This window comes from Fringilla coelebs (assembly GCF_963513975.1).
Source record: "Fringilla coelebs genome assembly, chromosome: 15".
Lineage (NCBI taxonomy): Eukaryota > Metazoa > Chordata > Aves > Passeriformes > Fringillidae > Fringilla > Fringilla coelebs.
The window spans coordinates 4,995,049-5,015,233 of NC_140041.1; the positions used below are offsets into that span (position 1 = coordinate 4,995,049).

At 47.3% G+C, this 20,185-nt stretch overlaps 1 protein-coding gene across 1 annotated transcript in view; it reads left to right on the top strand.

The window, feature by feature from the left end:
• Positions 1-12,160, top strand: part of SLIT3 (slit guidance ligand 3) — a 478,838-nt gene extending 466,678 nt beyond the window's left edge. Inside the window, exons 34-37 of the mRNA XM_084215502.1 lie at positions 4,173-4,327; positions 6,511-6,796; positions 8,834-9,042; positions 11,036-12,160. Coding sequence (XP_084071628.1) covers positions 4,173-4,327; positions 6,511-6,796; positions 8,834-9,042; positions 11,036-11,274 — 889 coding nt within the window. The 3' untranslated portion in view covers positions 11,275-12,160. The remainder of the gene's footprint in view (positions 1-4,172; positions 4,328-6,510; positions 6,797-8,833; positions 9,043-11,035) is intronic.
• Positions 12,161-20,185: the final 8,025 nt, after the last annotated feature.

A 20,185-nucleotide genomic window follows, 5' to 3' on the forward strand; every position in this document is an offset into this window, starting at 1 on the left:
CCGCGCTGCTGCACCGCGCTCCCGGCCCGCATTCCCGCCTCTCATCCCGCATTCCCGCCTCTCATCCCGCATTCCCGGCTCTCACCCCGCATTCCCGGCTCTCATCCCGCACTCCGGCTCTCATCCCGCACTCCGGCTCTCACCCTGAATTCCCCGCCCGTATCCCGCCTTCTCCACTCTCATCCCGCATTCCCGTATCCCGCAGCCCCTGCTATCACCCCGCATTCCCCGCTCTCATCCCGCTTTCCCTGCTCGTATCCCGCATTCCCCGCTCTAACCCCGCTCTAACTCCCGGTCTGTGTCCCGCAGTCGCGGCTCCCATCCCGCTTTCCCATACCCCGCGTTCCCGGCCTGCAGCCGCCACGCTCGGAGCGGGTGGCCGGAGGAACCCCATAAATCCCGCCTGACTGGAGGCGGTCACCTCCATCCCGCGGGCGGCTGCAGAAGGAAGAGCCCTGGAGGAGCACCTGACGCCCTATTTCAGGGAACAGGGATTTCATTGGGGTTTTAACGGGACCCTGTAACGGGAGCGGCGGGGCCCGGCGGAGAGCGGAGCGCAGCAGCGGGCGCTGCTCGGCGCTGCGGCCGCCGCCCTTCATCCCCGGCCAAGCCACTGTCTCCAGCTGTCTCCGACGATTGCCGGGGCTCCTGAAGGCCCGGCTGCAGAAGAGGCTCTGAGGAGAGCTGGTGCAGCTTTTCTCTCAGCACTGGTCTCTCCCCCACGGTTGTCTCTGTCTCAGAATCCCAAGGCGTCTGAATGCCTTTCCGTCAGCAGCAGCAGTAAGTGCGTGCTCTCACACAAGTATCTGCTGGCCGGGGATTTCCTGTCATCCTGCCTGTCCACATTCAGCTTTTCTATCATATCTCTGTGTCTTCTCAAACAGCAAATGAGTGCTTTGCCTGTTCTAACTTTATCTGCTTTACAAAACCGCAGTGTTGGGTGATGGCTGTGAGTTACTTTGTTTCTCAAAGTTCAGGCAAAGATTATTTTAATTCCGGGTTAAAAAGTGAAAGAATCAGAACGGAGTAATGCTCATCTACGTATTCCTGCAGACTGGGACCTCTCACTCCCTTTCCAACAAAAATACCAGCACAGGGTATGCTGAAAGGCATGAGCACCATGTGGGGTGGCTGCTTCCATCCCCAGGACTCATAGGTCTTTGTTTGCCTGCTAGTCAAGGCATAATCTGGGAAAAGCACACCCTGTGGAGAGTAGGTGATGAATGCCTGTGAAATCCTGGCTCTGGGAAGAGCCGGTCCTGCCAGATGTGATAATGTTGTCCTCTGACAAATGGCCATGGCTTGGCCTTCTGCAGATAACCATGTGGTTTGTGTGCTAGCTTCAGCTGTTGGTGCTGCTGGGGAAGGGCTCCCTATCCTACAGCCATCCATCCCACCTCCACAGTGCTCAGCTCTCACAGCCCGTGGGGTTTGGCTCCACTTCTCCCTTTCACCGGCACTTCTGCACAGACTAACAATTACACATGTGCAATTCCATTTATCTCACACCTTCCAGCTGAAGGCCAAGTGCTTCCCCCAGGGAATCAGGCAGAGCACACTGAGATAAGCAGGGAGCACAGAGGGATCACCCAGTCGGCCTTGCTGTAGCACAGCTGCTCCTTGTAACACAGCAGACACTCAGCAGAATTCCTGAGGATCCAAACACAAAGTTCAGACCGGCTGTTTCCAAACTCACTTGAGTTGGCCATGCACAAAGTGCTGTGCTGGAGGTGTGGCCCTGCTGCAGTGCCCTGGGGTGCAGTGGGGACAAGCCTGCCCTTCCCAGGGCCACAGGCTCAGCCCCTTGGGCAGGGAGGCCAGCACACATCCTCTGCCTCTCCTCCTGCCCCACACAGCCCACTGCCCCTGCCAGGGGCCCTGCTCTAGCAGCTCTGAGCCAGAGTGTCTGCTGCACCAGCTGGATCTGCATTTTTGTTCACTGTGTTTTCTTTGAAATACTTTGAACTGTACCATCAGCTCCAGGTTCTTGCGTTGTCCCCAGGGCTCTGTCACCATCCTGCCCATGGGCAGCAGCCACAGCCCAGTGCTTCCCTGCAGGTCAGGAATGAGGGACTGAGCCAGCAGAGCTTTCCTGGGAACCCTTCTGTGGCAGAACTATCTCACCTATTTATGTAAAGCCAGACTGTAAAGGTGCTCATTCGCTGCTCCCTGTTACCTTGCGACCTGTGTAACCTTACATGAACTTCTGAAGGCCTGTGTGTTTGTGATTCATCCCAAAAACCTGTGGGGAGAGCAGCACTGCAGAGGCACACCAGCTCCAGTGTGGAACAGCAGTGTGCTCTCCTCCAACAGCACATTCCCAGAAATGCCTGCAGTGCTGACTTGCTGCCTGACATTGCTCAAGTACAATTGGTTATGTCAGGTCTGCCATAAAACACTATAAAAATGAAACTTCTTCCAGCAACAGCTGAATTCCAGTAATCTCCAAGGCATGTAATTTGTTTGTGAAGTCGAGGCCCTGTTTCCTTGCTGCAATAGCCTGACACATCAGTTCTGCAGGACTGGGCACTAAGGATGGGCAGCATGTCATCTAGGTGGAGAGATGGTCACATCTAAAAGGTGATTCACCCCCAGAAATGAGTGTGTCTCTTCTTCTCCACTGCCTGTGAAGAAAGTGTGGGTAAATAGCTCAGAGACATTGACCTTGCAAATTTACAAATCACCTGAAAGGAACCTGACCTGTGAATTTTTAGCTTCCTGTGAGAGGATGCTGAGTTTATGCGTGTTTGGAATGAGCAGAAGCCCAAACTTTGACGCTGTGCTGTGCACCACATGTGCAGCAATCCCAAATGCAGGCTGTTGTCCAAGCAGTGTCTCAGGTTGCCCAAAGCTGGTGTGTTCTGTCATTATCCACACGTAACAGCACCCCCAGCCTGAAGGGAGGAATGTGGGAAAGGGCATCTGTGCACGTGGGCAATTCACAGAGCCCACAGGCTGATTCCAGAACAACCACTACTGTTAGCACACTCTTACTGTGTTCCTTTGTGCATCTGAGTGCACATGAGATACTGTGCCTCTTAATTACACCTACAGCAGTGGGAAAATCCCACCAGATCTCACTGCCACCCTGCTTTGAAACTCTCTTTGCTCAAGAGCAGGTAATCCCACCCTTGCCCCTCCCTGCTTGCAGGAGGGCATGAAACCCTCGGGTTGTTTTGGGGAATTTCACCATTAAGGTTTGAGAGCTGAAGCCTGAAGCTGCCCTGAAAATAAAAAAATGGTAGCATGATGCAAATGGGATGATATCACTGCACCTTTTAATGGTTGGGGGAGTGCACAGGAGATGAAGGTGAAGATTGTTTGAGGTGCAGACTAGGAGGTTGCTGCAGGTTTCATGCATCTGAAAAATCAGTGTTAAAAACAAAGCAATAAATACACACTACTTTACCATCTTGTCTGCTCTGATGGCTGCCTGCTCCCTGCCCCACCACCCAACAACTCCCGCTGTTTTATCCTCAAGCTTCAACCTACACCTTAATGTTTCCTAAAAGGGAGTAGCAATTTGTCCTTTTTCCTTGTGTTCAGGTAGGATTGTCTGATATTGAGCAAAGCACACTGGTCATAAGCCAAAACCTCCTGAATTCCTCCTCTGGCTTTGAGAACCTCAGTCTGTCCTTGTTCCTTGGTACACAGTTCCAAGACATTCTGCTGTGAGGAGATGCTGGTTTCAGAGCCTCTGCTGTCTCACCTCAAACTGCAATCTCTCGTGACCCCTGTGAGATAATTTGAGTTTGAACTACCCATAGGAGAAGCAATTATTTCAGTGATCCAGCCTGCAGCATGAGCACCAAGCAGTGTGACAGGGCAGCGAGCTGTGGCTGAGAGCTCACAATGGGATTTTTTGGTAGCTTTGTCCCCAAAGCCAGTGTGTGATGCTTTCCTGCCCTGGAAAAAGCAACTGGAGGGGCTGCTCTCCTGATTAGCTGGGCTCTGCAGCATTCCTCATGTGCCAGCACTGCCTGCCCAGGAGCAGCTGAGGCTCAGTCTGTACCTCCCTGCTGGAGGAGATGCTGAGAACGCCCTGACTGCAAACACCAGAGCACCCCGGAGCTGGGCTGTGCAAGGTGTGCCACAGGGACTCGGGGTGTCACAGAGGCAGAGCCTGTGCCCTGTTCATCTTCTAATGCTTTTCTTTTTCTCTTATTTTTTAGTGTGGAAACAGTAAATGATGGGCAGTTTCATAGTGTGGAACTCGTGATGCTGAATCAAACTCTGAACCTGGTGGTGGACAAGGGGGCTCCCAAGAGTCTGGGAAAGCTCCAGAAACAGTCTGCTGTCAGCCTCAACACACCCCTCTACATTGGAGGTACTGTGAGTTGCTTTGAATTGAAGTTTTAACATGTTTTCTCAGAAGCAAATCATCTTCCATCCTGTGGAGAGGGCTCTCCCACAGCCACCACAGGAACAGCCTGCTTGGCATTTCAGCAGCTCCCAGAACTGGCTGGCACCAGGCTGTGATGGCTGAAGGGGAAGTATCAGTGGGAGTATCACAAATTGCCATGGCAAAAAAAGCAAATCAATAGTCAGTAGGTTTAAATATATCATAACTGAACAGTATTTCTGCTGGAAGTTTTATAGAGGTCTAAAAATTGTGGGGAAAAGGTGTGTGATTAAAAAACACATTGACACACAAGCTAAGAACACCTTGATCTTCTCACTGGAAACTGAAGCCAGACAGATATTAGAATTGCCCAAACCTCAGTTAAGAAATTTTTTCCCATTAAGTACTGAATCTGGAGGGAAGAGGCCAAATGGGATGGGGAACAATGCCCAGAATAATGACTATACCACTGATTAGGTGTCTGGTTACAAGAGGCAGAACAAAGGCTGGTCTCTGCCCAATGGATTGTTTTTGCCAGAACCCCCCTAGTTCTATTCTGGACTGAATGTTGAAATCTCCCTCCCTCAGTGACACAGAGTTCTTGAATTTTTAGTCAGCCTATTTCAAATACAAAAGTCAGCAGAATGGTAATAGAAAGTCTTTGAGCCTTTTCTAATGAGATAATTGAAGCCAATAGTAGAAATTCTTACCAAATTCAGTTGGTGCTGGTCAAGGCTTTTCTAAATAATTTTCTTTATTAAGACTTTTCTAAAAGAACCCTGAATATTGCCCTTGTAAAACAGAAAACTGGCTAATCTTGCTTTGTACGGAGCTGAACTTTTTTAATTGGCTCCTATTAAGAATTTCACAGGCTATTAAAGAGCACTGTGCATCAAAGATAATCTGCTGGTGCAGAGACCATCTCAATTTCTCCCTTTAGCACAGCACAAAAGACACCAATCCTGCAGCAGTTTATACACAGGGAACTTGGGAACTAATCCCGTGGAAAAGTTTTGTTAATGGATGAGCATCGTGGATCAATACTGATTCTCCAAAGCTACCTAAAAAATTCCCAGGAAAAACCTGAGGTCTGGAATGAAGGGCTGTTGGGTACCAGGATCCATGGCCTCAGGAAATACTTTTGCTGCTGCCTATTAAAAATCTTGCTTCTTTCTAAACCCTCCCTGTTCTTCAAGTGCAGCCCTCCCATGGAAGCCAGCTGCCCTTCCTCTGCAGGTGCTTTAGTTAAAGTACTCGCCTAAATTACCCCAGAGCAATTGTTCCTGACCTACAGTAAGGTTAACACAGCCTGAACCTTAAGGTGCTCACAGTTTTGTTCGTCTCACAACCACATCACCTGTTCTGGCAACTTCCCTCCTAAAACACAGTGAACCAGGTGCTGGATCTGTTTTAGGAGCACCTTGAACAGTGGCATTACTTACAGACAGTGGGATCAGGGGCCTCACGGGGCTGAAAATGGAAGCATTTCCCATGGTAATGCAGCTGTACATCCAAGCTGGCATCAGTGGGGAAGGCACAAAACAACATCCAAAAGAACCTGCTGGCCATCCAACCATGTGAACTCTTCCAAGCACTTGAACAAGATGGGAGGGGCTCACCACAAAGCCTTGGCCTGGCCCTTAAAGTGCTTTTCTGCACTAATTTCCATGGGATGCACTCTTAGCACTCCCTCTCAACACTAAACACTTTAGTGACCCAGTAAAGCCAAACTGTCTCGTTGCATCCCAGAGGTGGATGCTACCTGCTGACAAAAGGCATTCTCAAACCTTTCAGAAGAATAATTGCTATTAAACTGTAGAGAGAAGGAACATTATCTAAGGATGGGAACACATAGCCACCAGGCAAAAAAAAAAAAAAAAATTAGTTTGGTTTCTCTTCTTCTTTTTTTTTGGGTCACGTACTTCTTACAGAAGATTGGGCAAGTGAGTTTATTTTTTTTTCCTTTCCATTTCCAGAATGAGGACAATCAGATTGTGCTACCTGACAAAGGTCCTATGTAAATTAATTATTCAAAGATTTTAAGGGGCTGTGACAAGAGAAGCTTTAGCAATTATAATTTATATAATTTATAATTATATAAATTATAATAATTATAATTTATAATTGTAAGTGTAAGTGAACCTTCCCCCCTTTGCTTTTATCTGAAGGGATCCCAACCTCTACTGGATTATCATCCCTGCGCCAGGGTGCTGATAAGACACCAAATGGTTTTCATGGCTGCATCCACGATGTCAGGATCAACAACGAGCTGCAGGATTTCAAGGATTTACCCCAGCAGTCACTGGGAGTCCTTCCTGGCTGCAAATCCTGTAACATCTGCAAGCACGGGATTTGCCGCTCCCTGGAGAAAACGAGCGTGATTTGTGAATGTCACCCAGGCTGGACGGGCCCTCTGTGCGACCAGGAAATTGGAGATCCCTGTCTTAACCACAAGTAAGCTCAAACCAATGCTGACTGGAGAGCAAAAGCTTTTCAGCTAATGCACATTTCACATTTCATCTTGCAAAACCACATCTGACTGGTTTGGAGGTGCTGGGTCCCACGCGAGGTTACTGACAGTCTGTGGCAGCTCTCGGTTTCCACTTCTCGTTCAGACGTTGCTGACTCGCCAGAGGAGCTCATGGGCCTGCAGGAGCTCAGGTGTTAATGCTGCAGGTCATACCTTCAGCTGTGACTCTACACATTAAAATACAAAACCTCCTGTTAATGGGCATGGCTTAACCCCAGGAGGTGAGAGCCTGCACGGATCCAGAGCAGAGCTGCCTGTGAGGGGGAGGTACACGTTTCAGGGGTTTTCTCCCTGCAGCACTGAGCCCAGTCTTCAAACTTACTCCCTGAAGACCATTATGCACTCCAGTGTGAGCAGTTTTAAATTTCCCAAATAGCTGACTTAAGTATTACACTTTGAAACAGCCCTTTAAAGTGCAAGTTTAAAGGATAGCGTGGTGTTGCATGTGAAGGGAGCATGAGTGTAAAGTATTTACAGTTCAAAGGCTCAATAACCACATCTCCATCAGAAACACAGGATGAATAGCTTTCTTATGGCCAATACACAGGAAACAGTCTTGTGCAGAGCAGCAGGCTGCATATTTCAGTGTTGTTTCATAAGCAGATGGAAGTACTTTTGTTTTAGAAGTTCCTCAGTTGCTGTCTTGGAAGGCGCTTTTCACGAGCACATACTTTTGACAGGTAAATTGATGCAGTGAATAATCACTCTCAGAAATTTAACCTGGCAAAGGTACCATTTTAAATTTGCTTCTGGTTCTAATTCTGCAAAGTACTGAAGTCTGGAGGTGTTGAAAAGCACCTGACAGTTTACAAACCAAAGGTATGAAGACCCAAATGTTTCCTTGAATTTCCAATGTCAACACAAAGCTGTTGTGGTTGGGCAGAGAAAAATAAGGGAGTTCCAGATGTTTACATGATGAGGAATTGTTTCTCTCATAGTCCCTTGCTAAGGGAAGTAGCTGTGTGCATTTGTAATGCTCACACACTGTCCCACCTTTCCTGAATCACTTCAGCCTAAAGCCCTGCCCAGGTATCCAGGGGAGTGTGGGGCCCTGCTGGCAGGGGTCTGCTCCACCACTCACAGGTTAATCTCACTGAGGAAATGCACCTGTAAAGATCAGGTAACCTCTGGTTCGTGGGGCAGAAAATACTGCTCTATACAGACTGTGACTCCTTTCATTACAGTATTTTGCATGTCTGGAACTCACTGAAACTGCTCTTGCAATCTGTCCTTTTTAGTTCAAAGCTTAAAAATTAAATGTTCAAAAATAATTTTGAAGTACTAGAAAGGAAACAGAAGTAAGAGAGACATGGGTTTATGTCAAGTTAGGTTATGCCAGAGTTTTTCCTTGGCTGGAGAGAGTTGCTTTCCTCGCTGTTCTCAGCCCATACCAAGAGTGCCCCTGTGCCAAAGTGGGGACAGTGTCAGAGACCTTGCTCAGGATCACCGCCCCACCCTGTGGTGCTCCTCAGAAATGCCAAAGCTCGCTGCAAACCCCAGGAGCCGGGGAACCCTCAAGCACAGCTGCCCGCTGATAAGGCTGTGCACAGCTTTGCCATGAGCACCTTCATTTATCACACTGGTTTTCATCACCTGATATCGTTTGTACAGCAGCTCTGCTCAGGGAGCCTGGGCACACAGCTTGATTGTTGGCACTTAGTTCCACGTGCTGCTGCTGTCAATGTGAGCTGTCTCGTGTGGGTGCCAAGCCTTGGTCTGTGCTCATGGGAGAGCCTCACGTTTTCTACTTAGCTTCACAAATTCTAAATGTATTCTCTGAACGTTATCCAGTATTCACTGAAAACTCACACAGTTTTCTCCAGAGTGTTTGACACTGAGCTGCTGTTTTTGGATTAGTGTCCTGGAATTCAAGGGGCAGAAATGCCAAAATCAAACGTTTCTGGGAAAAGGAACTTTCATATCTAAGCAAAGACCAGCTCTAAATGCTTCTGTTTCTGCAGGTGTCTGCATGGTAAGTGCACGGCGGCCGGTGCTGCTTACACCTGTAAGTGCATGGAGGGCTACTCGGGCCTGTACTGTGACAAGAAGAACAATTCCTCAAACCCCTGCAGGACTCTGAAATGCAGCCACGGGCAGTGCAAGCTCTCTGAGCACGGGGAGCCCTTCTGTGAATGTGACCCCGGCTACAGCGGAGAGCTCTGTGACAGAGGTAGGCTTGGCCCCGGGAGGGAGCTGTGCTGCTGCATTCCTGCTTTACACCTCATTTACACCTGCTTTACTCCTCTCTTCCCTGCCACTCCGACTTCGGGAGGAATGGCAAATAGAAGATAAAGTAGAGCCAGCCTCTGCAGAGCAGCACAGGGAGAACAGAATCACAAAACAGTAGGCAGCTCCTATCACATAGAGAAACAGGGACATGGAGTGAAGTTTTATTCTCTTTTCCTGAATCCTCAAGGTTTGCTGCTCCCAGGATTTGGGTGGGATGTTTAAAGAGGTTGTTGTGAGGTTTACTCTCAGCAAGCAGAGATCAGTTATTTGTACTGCTGGGAAGGGAGGTCTTACGAGGAGGAACCACTCCCCTGAAGTGGCATGAAAGATTTTCCTCCTTCAGCTTGGGCAGGTTTCCAGGGGAATCCCATGGATCATGCTGGACTTTCCTAGGAGGGCTAAGGCCCAACTCTTCTGCCCTGACCTGAAAAGACTCCCTGGAAATTCACTGAGTTTTAACTGCATCCTTTCTGCCTGTTTTTGTTCTTGTCCAGAAGGAAGGAGCTGGATTATATTATTTGTATTTAGGTTGTCCCTTTCTTGTGCATGAATCACAGACTTTCCAAATTTTACACATGCCTGTCACCAAAATGTATCTGGCTGCTGCACAGGAACTGCAGAACAGCACAGACACTTTCAGGGATCCCAGACCACTAGTGTCACACAGAGCAGGCTGACCTTTGCTCCAGAGAAGCAGACATGGTAAAACTAATTCTTATTTTGCAGGAGTGTTGCAGGACTCAACACTCAGCACTCATTAAAACACTTCCAGGCTGCTGATCAAAGCCAGCAGGCCTGCTTGGCCCCGGCCTTGCACAGGATATTACACATTTGTGCAGACATGCTCTGTTTTGGTGGCAGGTACAAAGCAGTAAAAGATTAAGGTTCTTCTCATGCCATCTGTTTGTCTTGAATCACATCATGAACCCAGGGCCACTGGCTGATGTGTGGGGAGTATCCACTGTGAAAAACACATTCAGTGTCCTGTGAACGTGTAAAAAGTTTAATAAAGGACAGTGGGAGACAAGGACCATAGAGCTAAGGTTGTTACAGCCAGGTGCATCTTGGCTCTAAGCTAAGAGCACCCTGTTATCCTCGGGGATACCCCTTACATACCTTCTCCCTTACATCAGCCTGTTGCATATTCATAGACCCTTATGCATAATAAACTTTTCCCCAATCTAGTTTACATGCTCCAAGAATTGTTTAGCCTGGCTCCTCCATGGAGCCTTCTTTTTAGAGCATGTGTGTTCCTTGGTTGTGGTTTTAGTCCATTCATATCACCTCTAGTTTTTGGGCCTTGGTCCACTCTGCCTTCAGCCAGTGAGTGCTGATGGCTGGCAGATCTGCACAGGTGTCCTCGTCCTGTGTTCACTGGATGTTATCCCATCCCATCCCAGCAGGCATTTTAACACAAGCACACTTATATCAGCTACTTCACTAAGCCTAATTAACAACAGAAATAAAAACTATATCTTTACAGCAAAGTTACTTTAACACCACACATATAAAATCCATTCCAATATTTGCAAAAAGCCAATATTATAATGTGCATCTCTGACATCCAGCAAAACAGTTACTGTGGTAGCTGTGATTAGCATTGAGTCTATGATTCTCAGAAGGCTGATCCATCACTTTATTATACTGTACTTATTGAGAAACCCCTCATCCTTACAGACAGTCACGACACAGGTGGACCCAATTGGTCCTTTAATTAAAACACCATCAGCACTGGTTAATTAAGAAACCACCCTTTGGTAAACAAATCTCCATTCCACATTCCACGCGTGCACAACAACAGGCGCAGCGAGCGAAGATAAGAATTATCATTCTCCTTTCTGACCTTCTGGCAGCCTTCCCCGGGACCATGCCTGGGAAAGCTGCGCCACAATCCCCACATTTCTGACTCCTTCCCACCTGTGTTGCCCCAGCAGAGAGCCTGTGCCAAGGAGACATCATCCGGGAGGTGGTGCGCAAGCAGCAGGGCTACACCTCGTGCGCCACGGCCTCCAAGGTGCCGCGGCTGGAGTGCCGCGGGGGCTGCGGCGGCGGGCAGTGCTGCGTGCCCCTCCGCAGCAAGAGGAGGAAATACTTCTTCCAGTGCCTGGATGGCTCCAGCTTCACGGAGGAACTGGAGAGACACGTGGAGTGCGGCTGCTCAAAGTGCTCGTAAGCCACCCTGGGGTGTCTCGCCACTTTAATCGACTCAGAAGCGTTATGGGAACGGGACCTATTTACTTGCAGAGTGAAGAAGAAGAAAAGAATTATTAAGTATATTGTAAAATAAGCAAAAAATAGAACTTATTTTTATTATGGAAAGTGACTATTTTCATCTTTTATTATATAAAGTATCGCACCACTTTGGGTATATGTATCATATAGTGAGCTATTTTTACCATGAAACTTTTTTAACAGTTGTAAGAAAAAAAAATTCAAAAGCTAAAAGGTTAAAAAAAAATTATATATATAAAGAAAACATAGCCTAACAGGAAAAATGTGGGGTGACTTTATGTGTATGCACAATGAACAGACATAAAAGTGTTCCAAGGACCCACTGCCAGACTGATTTGGGCTGAAGACAGCTCCGAGGCCCTGGCTGGGAGTTCCAGGTGAGCAGATCCCCATGACTGACTGCATCCAGGCACCTGAAGAGCCTCCTCAGCCCCTTCTCTTCCCAACACTGCCAACATTGGTTTGCTCCTGTACAGTGGCCCCGCTTGCTGTCCGTGAACTGGTTCCCTGGAGCACACAGGCACTGCCATAGCTTGAGGCTAATTACATTATTTGACTATTGTAATTCTATAATAATACATTTTTTGCTGTGTATGTTGTATTTATCTGTGTTCATGTTATATTCTGCGGCAACTGTATCTATAGAGCACAGGCAGCTTTATCCAAAAGAAGGGTGCAAAGGGAAAGGAAGTGGAGAAATTTATGTTGCTTTGGGTAATTTGGGGGCAAAAATGTGAAATAAGTGCTAAGTGATGCCTAATAAATGACATAGTACTTTTGTGTAAACTCCTCAGCTATGTTATTTCCCAAGTTTGTGCCTTCTTGCTCCCAGTCTTGAGCCCTTTTTTGTATATAAAATGTAAGGAATGCACTGCTACATAGTTTATCACACCTTGACACTTTAACTTGCAAAGGTTGTAAAGAGCGTGAAAATGCCGCAGGTGCCAGAAGGCACCTGCAAAGTATCAGCTTTTACTGCCACTGTCACTTGAGGCAGGGTGTGAGCCGGGCCGTGGCTGCTGCTCAGCCTCACGCTGGCTCTGAGCAGCTGCCTGTCTCCCCACGGCTTTCCAGGCGAGCAGAAGTTGCACTAACTCCCCGTGAAGGTGTTCAGCTGGCACCTGTCCTGCAGGGAGAGGTGTCACAGCTCCCCCCAGTGCAGCCTGACCTGCTCACCAAAGCTCCTCCACCTGCTCCGTGTCCTGCACTCGTGCCTCCCCAAGGACCCCCACTCACCTGAGCTGTGTTCAGAGCCACTGCTGAGTGGGAATTGGAAATCAATGCAGGGATGAATTCTCACTGTGGATGTGAGGGAAACATTGACTCTGGGAGCAAGTTTGATTTTTGAAGGGTTTTTGTCAGGGCTGCCTTTCAGGGTCAGGACATACATGCAAAGAGCACCATGGATACCTTGAATTTTCTCTTACTGTAAGTTTCAGACCTCCCCATCAACAACTGTTCTATTACCTGTATAATTTCTTTCTTTCTCTAATGGAGTAAGAATGGAACTTGTCTTCAAGTTCTCTGTCTCTAAGGAAGGTAATCAGAGATGATTCCTAGCAGCCATAAAGTCCTTCTGGGAATGCTGACTGGTCTCCCCAAAAGGCTTTCAGATCAGGAGATTCAGCAAAGGATGAGTAGGAAAGTTGAATCAAGAAAATGGGACAGCTTTGATTTGGGCTTTGGAAGGATGCACAGAATGCAACCCTGCCATGACAAGGAGAAATGTTTATTTCCCTCTAAAGCTGAGAGACCATCTAGCTATAATACAGCCAGAAAGCTGTAACATGCTTGTTGTTCTTCTGCTGTGTCTCTCCTTAACTGCAGCAGTTCATTCATATTTCTCTGTTACGACCAGAACAATGTGAGCAGAAGGGACATAACCAATTTAACAGGCATCTCAAAAAATCATCAAAATAAATATCAGTACATGGAGCTGGCAATTGGTGACACATGAAACAATCACTACTTAATGTGCCAGACTCTGATTGGTACAGTACAGCTCAAGAGCCAGGGAAAAACTAACCCTGGTTGCAAGTACTGTGGACTGCTATTTATTTTTAATAGAAGATCAGCAGCTCATAGCAGCTGGGGTTTGTGATGTACGACAAAAATCACCTAAACCACAACCCACACATTTTAAAAATTCATGTGAGTGACTGCAAACACTTGTACAAATATGTGCCAGGCACACTACTACCATTAATGATTCATTCCTGCTTAAAAACATTTGAGTTTCTAAAGAAGCAGCTGCTGTGGTGTCAGGCAGAAGAAAGCCAGCCTGGCAGTGGCTCACCAGCCCTCAGATTTGTAGCCACTGGACTGCCAAGGCCTGCAGAAACAAAACCCCTCCTGAACCTGTCCAAAGCTGTGCTCACTGTGTCACCTGAGCAGCAGCACTGTGACAAACAGGGTGACATTCACGGGTGGCCTCCCACCTGCTGCAGGGTGCTCTGAAAGCAAAGGCCTGCCAAGGGAAAAAGCCATCAACATCTTGTTAACACATCACTCTGGGATTTACTTAAGCCAAGCCTTGCAGCAAAGGGACCAGCAACAACTAAGCAAGGCCGGCCCTGTTCCTGGCCCTTTTCTGTCGTGGCACTTCAGTGTTAAGCCTTGGGATAAAGAACTAAGAAAATATCTATTTTGTAACCAAATGATGCAATTTTTGTATACTTTTAGGCAGCACTTGCCACTGGAGAGAGATGCTTTATGTCCAGAATTCTCTTGACTTGCTATAGAATTATTTTAAGAAGAAAATAAAAAAGCATTCAGATGTGCCAAAAATGTGTGGTTAATTGAAGTGTAATTAGCTCTGAAAGTTCCTTTGTAACCTGCCTAATGTTACAATCGATTTCAAGAACTGTGGGTACAATGCAGTAGTTTTTACCTCCAGAAAGTTTTAATATAAAGTGAAGAAAGATGCTTACCCTTTAAAAATGGCAATGCAGACTGGTGTGAACTGATGTATTTTATTATTAGATTCTCATTGTGATGTAAGTTTAAATAAATTGTTGGGTTATGGAAGATTGTAACACCTTGTGATGCAGATTATTTCTCTGTGTATTTGAGGTATTGAGTCCAGCCTTCAGTGTCCACAGGAAATGATGGGGGAACTACAGACATTCCTCCTGGACAAAGAACAGCTGTAGTTAAAGGTGGTATTTACACTAATTACCAATTTTTATGGCATCATGGCCTAGTGTTTTAGGAGTCTTACATGCACAGGCAAAGTAAGCCACATAGTTTTTGATCCTGGGCATTTTCTTTAATTAAAATCTTGATTTGCTGCATTTTTTTAACTGATAAAGACCTGCAGCAAAACCACACTCATTAATTACTGTTAGAATAAATGAAAAAATACTGGGAATGGAGCTGGAGGAGGTAGGGCTGAGGAAACAGAAGTCACACAGCCAGCTGTGGAAGGAAGGGATCCTGTGATGCCCTGACACGCTCTCCAAATCTGCTGCCACACTGCTGTAGATGATTATTTAACATTAGTGACCCAGCAGCAACAGACTTCTCCTGTTCACTGCATTCCAGCCTTAGCAAAGAACAAAATAAAGCTCCCACCTAGTCCTCTGTCTTCCCTCACCCATGCCCCTGTGCAACACTCAAATATTGCTAATTACGCTTCAGACTACAGTTCCTAAGAGTTGCCTTTGCAGTTCCACGCAAAACTGGTGGCAGCAGTTAGCCAATAAAAACACTCAACCTTAATGAGCATCATTAAGTCTGAACTATGAAGGTTAATTACATAATTGTAGCAGATGGCAGCATTTTCACCTAAAGCAAACCCAGCTGAGCCCACTAAAAAAGCTAGCGGGGGAAGTGCTCAAAAATGGCTGGGTAGTGGCTGCCCTGCTCTGCTCAACAGTTTATTTGCATTGCTCGTGGCTGTGCAGCTTGGGGATTGCTGAGCAGGCACTCAGGGAACTGCAGCCTGAGGATGCAATGCTCCTGTTTGTGCTTGCACTGCTCCAGACACTGTTTACCAGCTGTGGTATGAGGCAAACAGTGCTGGAAACTCTGTCCCACCTTCCTTTATCTTTGTGCTCTCTAGTCGGCAGGGAGTAGCTGGATGGAGCTGCTGCTTGCACGGTGGTTGGCTGCAGGGTGTGTGTTGCTCGCTGTTCGCTGGGGTCCTGTCCCTTCTGGTCTCTGTGACCTGTTTTAGGAGTCAGTTTTTGCTCCAGCTCCCGGTTCCTGCTCCGGCTCACAGCAGGCAGCCCCGCGGTACAGCGGGCCGGACAGGCGGAGTTGGCTCAGCTCTGCCGAGCCCCGGGTACTCCCGATGCCTTGGTTTAAGGCCCAGCGATATGTCACACTGGGTGCCAGTCCGGTATCGTTCTGTGTGCGCGCTGAGGATGTTTTCCAGATGTTTTCCAGATGTTTTCCAGAACGGGCCCCGCAGCTTTCGAGGACGGGGTCCGCCAGCAGGTGGCGCCGCAGGGCGGCTCCGGGGGGGACGGGATGGAACGGAACGGGACGGGATGGGACGGATTATTTCAGTGTAAAGGGACCCATAAGAGTCATTTGAGCAACTCAGGGCTGACGGAGTCACCGCCCGTTGTTGAGGGCACTGTCCAAGTGCCTCAAGCACTGCCAGGCCTGGGGTGTGACTGCCTCTCCCGGAAGCCTGTTCTAGGCTTTCCACAAAAAATGCTCCCTGATGTTCTGTATAAACCTCCCCGGTGCAGCACTGAAATCTTTCCCATACCTGCTGTCTGGATCCTGGGGAGAAAAGCTCAGCACTTCCCTCTCTCCGTCTCCTCCTCACAGGCAGGAGAGTGCAGAGTGCAATGAGGTCAGCCTTCAGCATCCCTCTCTCCAAACTGGACAAGCCCAGAGTTCTCAGCTGCTCATCACAGGAATACATGTATATACAGATATTCTGGGAAGATTTAAATAATAACTTCTCAGGTTTTATTGATCCTAAGCCATCAACCTCTTAGCGTTGCTCACCTGTGATGACAGGAGTCCCCTGCTGTCCCCTCAACGTGGCATGGGATCACCATGGCTCTGCCCCAGGAAGCTGCATGAAGTGGCAGCAGAAGGACAGCCCTGCTGCCCAGGAGAGTATGTGAGACCTGGGGGTCCCCAGCACTTCTTCAGCACCATCCCTGGCAGCAGGACAAGGGCTCCATGTGCTGGCATATGGGACAGTTTGTGCCCACTCACTGTGGCAGCCTCAGGACAGAGGTCTGACGTCAGCGTCACACGGCTGCTGTTGATGTTGATTATTTCCATGCTAGCACCTTATGGAATAACAACTGATTCTGCTGTTTCTACCCCAATTCTGCTGCTGTTTGCTCGCACACACACCGAGGTAAAAGCACTGTGTGCCTGCAGTTCATCACCCAGCAGGGTGTCCAAGCTGGCAGGCACACACCCCACAGCCTGTGACACCTCTGGTCTGTGGAGAAAGCACAGCTGCTCCTCCAAGCACCCTCACCCTCCGAGAGCCCTGCAGGCAGCAGAAACTCCTCGGGCATGGGACAGAGCATGCAGGCAGCACAAGCAGCAGCTGTCAGTGTGAGGAGCTTCACTTACCCGTGGTGCAGGGGGCACCCTGCCGTCTCAAACAGAGCTGGCTCAGACTTGCACAGCTTTGGATCTTGTTCATGTGTGATCTCTTGACCTTCTCCTTTCCCAGGGCTTCTGAGCTTTCAGAGTACAGTGATGCTCAAGGTAGCCTGGGGATGACAGTGCCTTCTCTGAATTGTCTATGAGGTTTGTCCCCACGGCACAGGGATCACTCCTTTTCTGTAAAAATAACCTTTTACAAGGCTGTCTTATCCGGGGAGGAAAAGTGCACATCCTACCTCTGAGGTGTGGGAGGGAGGAAGGCAGGTAAATGAGCGTTCAGGGAATAGCTCAAAACTGACAGGATCAGGCTATTTTGAGTGGTCCAGCCCTCCAGTTAATCTTCCACCAGCAGCCTTTAACCAGCTCCTCTGCTGGAGGAAGGGAGGATGTTCGGAGGGATGGTGCTCATCTTCCCCAGTCACTGTCACACATGATGGAGCCCTGGTCCCCTGGAGATGCTGAACACCCACCCACCCATGGGAAGCAGTGAATTAATTCCTTGCTTTGTTTTCTTGCACACACACCTTTTACTTTCCCCATTAAACTCATCCCAAGAGTTCTCTCCCTTTTACCCTTCCAGTTCTCTTCCCAACCCTGCTGACAGGGCAGTGAGGGAGTGGCTGGGAGGGGTTTGACTGCTGACTGGGGTTAAACCTCGACAGGCAAAAGCCTCAGCCCTGCCTTTGACACTTCTTGCAGAGCAAGGTTACAGGAACCAAATACCACGAGGTAATTTAGGTGGGGACTTTGCAGCACATGAGATAATATCAGGCTTTCACCTAGCATGTGATAAGAGCAGGCACAACAGGCAGTTCTTATAGAGCAGCTTACACTTCCTTAATTACACACCAGCATATTTTGCATCTCCTAACCTGCCCTAGTTTCTCCTGATAAAGCGCTCATTGAACTGTTGGGGGGAGGGAGATTTAATATTTTTCTTATATTTTCTTAATATATTTGCTATGTTGAGGTAAACACCAAAGTACAATTTATTGGACCAAGACACAGACTAAGTTGGTCACACCAATGAAGAAATTAAATTCTTATATAGCAATGAAACAATTTTCATGTCCCCCCAGTAAGAACTGATTTTTTAAAAAGTCCTTGCCTTCAGGTATATCATTGATATAGAATTCTCTCATCTGTTTTAATTGCCCAAAGATACTGCATAGTATTTTAGGACAGTAGTTATGTGTGTGTGTATATATATATATATATATATACACACACACACACATTTGTATTTATATAGCTGATCATATATTCACCTTCATATTTATTTATTCTTACTTAGGGGCTTTTCCAAGCAATGTGTTAACTGATACATAACTGATACAAATAACTCCAATCTAAAAGTGCTCATAACTAATAAATCAATTGCTCTGAAAATTAATGAACATACTGAGCCCCTCACAGGCCTGTGTTAAACTTCCAGTTTGAGCTAAACCTCAGATCTGAGATGAACTAAAGATAGCTGAGCATTGATCTCAGTTTCATTTTTGGGGGTTTTAGTTCACATATTCTGTCTTAGCTGTAACATTCAGATAAAACACTGCAGTTTATTGTGAAGAAACTGAAACTTCAGATTTGCTGATCTTGTTTTTAACTGAACAGCCCTTAGCTCATTCATTATCACAGAGGCTTTATCTAGTCCAATTTTTCACATGTGGAGATAAGTTAAAGGATTTGTTTGGCACAATAGGTCAAGTGGTCATTCAGTGCATAAAAATTCAGAACTTGCTCCTAAAACCCATGCAGGAAATATGCATTTTTGTCCCTGACAGAGTCCAGGGCTGGGAAAGCAGTCAGTGAATCTGCATTGCTGGAAAGGGAGAGTTATTTCCTCAGTGAAAGGCTGGGTCAGGAACTTCTCTGCCTGATTCAAGACAGCAGGAATCTGACAGCTGTCAGGCAGTACAATATGTTTTTTCTTATTTTTCTGCATGTATATTTATTACCAGCACTTCCCAGGGATGGTATTTCATTTCCTCTAAGAGTTAGAAGGTGTGTAGGAAACAGTCAGAGTGCCAGTGCTGGGAAAAAAATGCCTCAGAATTAAGGTAATAAAAAAACCTCCCTTCAGATCTGTTTTCCCCATCCCCACCAGAGGTGTCTGCAAGACGCCGGATAGCTCATTTTACACCAAACATTCCACACTGCACAGTCTGGTGACAGGCAGGAAATTAAAGACCCTTTTTCAATCACTCTGTATATTTATGAGCAAGTTAACTTCCAGGTAGCAGCTAAATTCTTGTATTCCCTAGCATGTATGTAAATGCTTGTGTTTAATGTTTCAATGGTAAACTACATTGCAGTGAAAAACCACAAAACCACACCAAAATTTCCTCACTTTAAGAGTAACACAGAGGAAGTTCCACAATTACACGTCACTTACAGAAAGTGAGAAGTTCTGCAGCCTTGCTAATACACTGAGAACTTCCTTTAAAGGATGAAAAAAGAACACTTAGAAGACTTCAGAGTAAGTTTTCCAAATACAGATATTTCCGAAAGGAAACATGATAAATGGGAAAGGGCATCCACAAGAGAATTTTGGCTTTTTAATGTAAGATTCTGGATTAAAATGAACAAGAAATATATGACAGGTTTTACATGTTTAGGAGCAGTGGGGGGATGGAGGGTGAAGAGATGAGGCTCCTGTCCTTACACAACAGGTTTGTGAGTAAACCCTGCGCTCAGCATTCAGTCTTTCTTTAGTTTGTGAACAGTTATTTCAAAAGAAACTTTTGCCAAAGCTAAACTCCAGACACACAGAAACTTGGGAGATTATGCCCAAATCCTCCTCCCAGACCAGAGCTTTTAGGTTCATTCTAGGTCACAGTAACTGATCTATAATTACATAGCACTTTATCACAAAGGAGAGGGGAGAAAGTGGAAAAAACCCATTCTGAATTCTGGCTGGAAAGCCCAGGGCTGTGAGCAGCAGGTGAGAGACCTCACCATGTCCTGCCCCGGGCAGTGCCCAGTGACACCTGGCCTGTGCCAGGATTAGTGTGACCAACAGGACCAGGGCAGTGACTGTCCCTGTGCTGGGCACTGGGCAGGGCACCTCAGTTCAGGAAGGACACTGAGGGGCTGGAGCGAGTTTAGAGAAGGGAATGGAGCTGGGGATGGGTCTGGAGCCCGAGGAGGGGCTGAGGGAGCTGGGAAGGGGCTCAGGCTGGAGCAAAGGAGGCTCAGGGGGCCCTTGTGGCTCTGCACAGCTCCTGCCAGGAGGGGACAGCCGGGGGGTCGGGCTGTGCTCC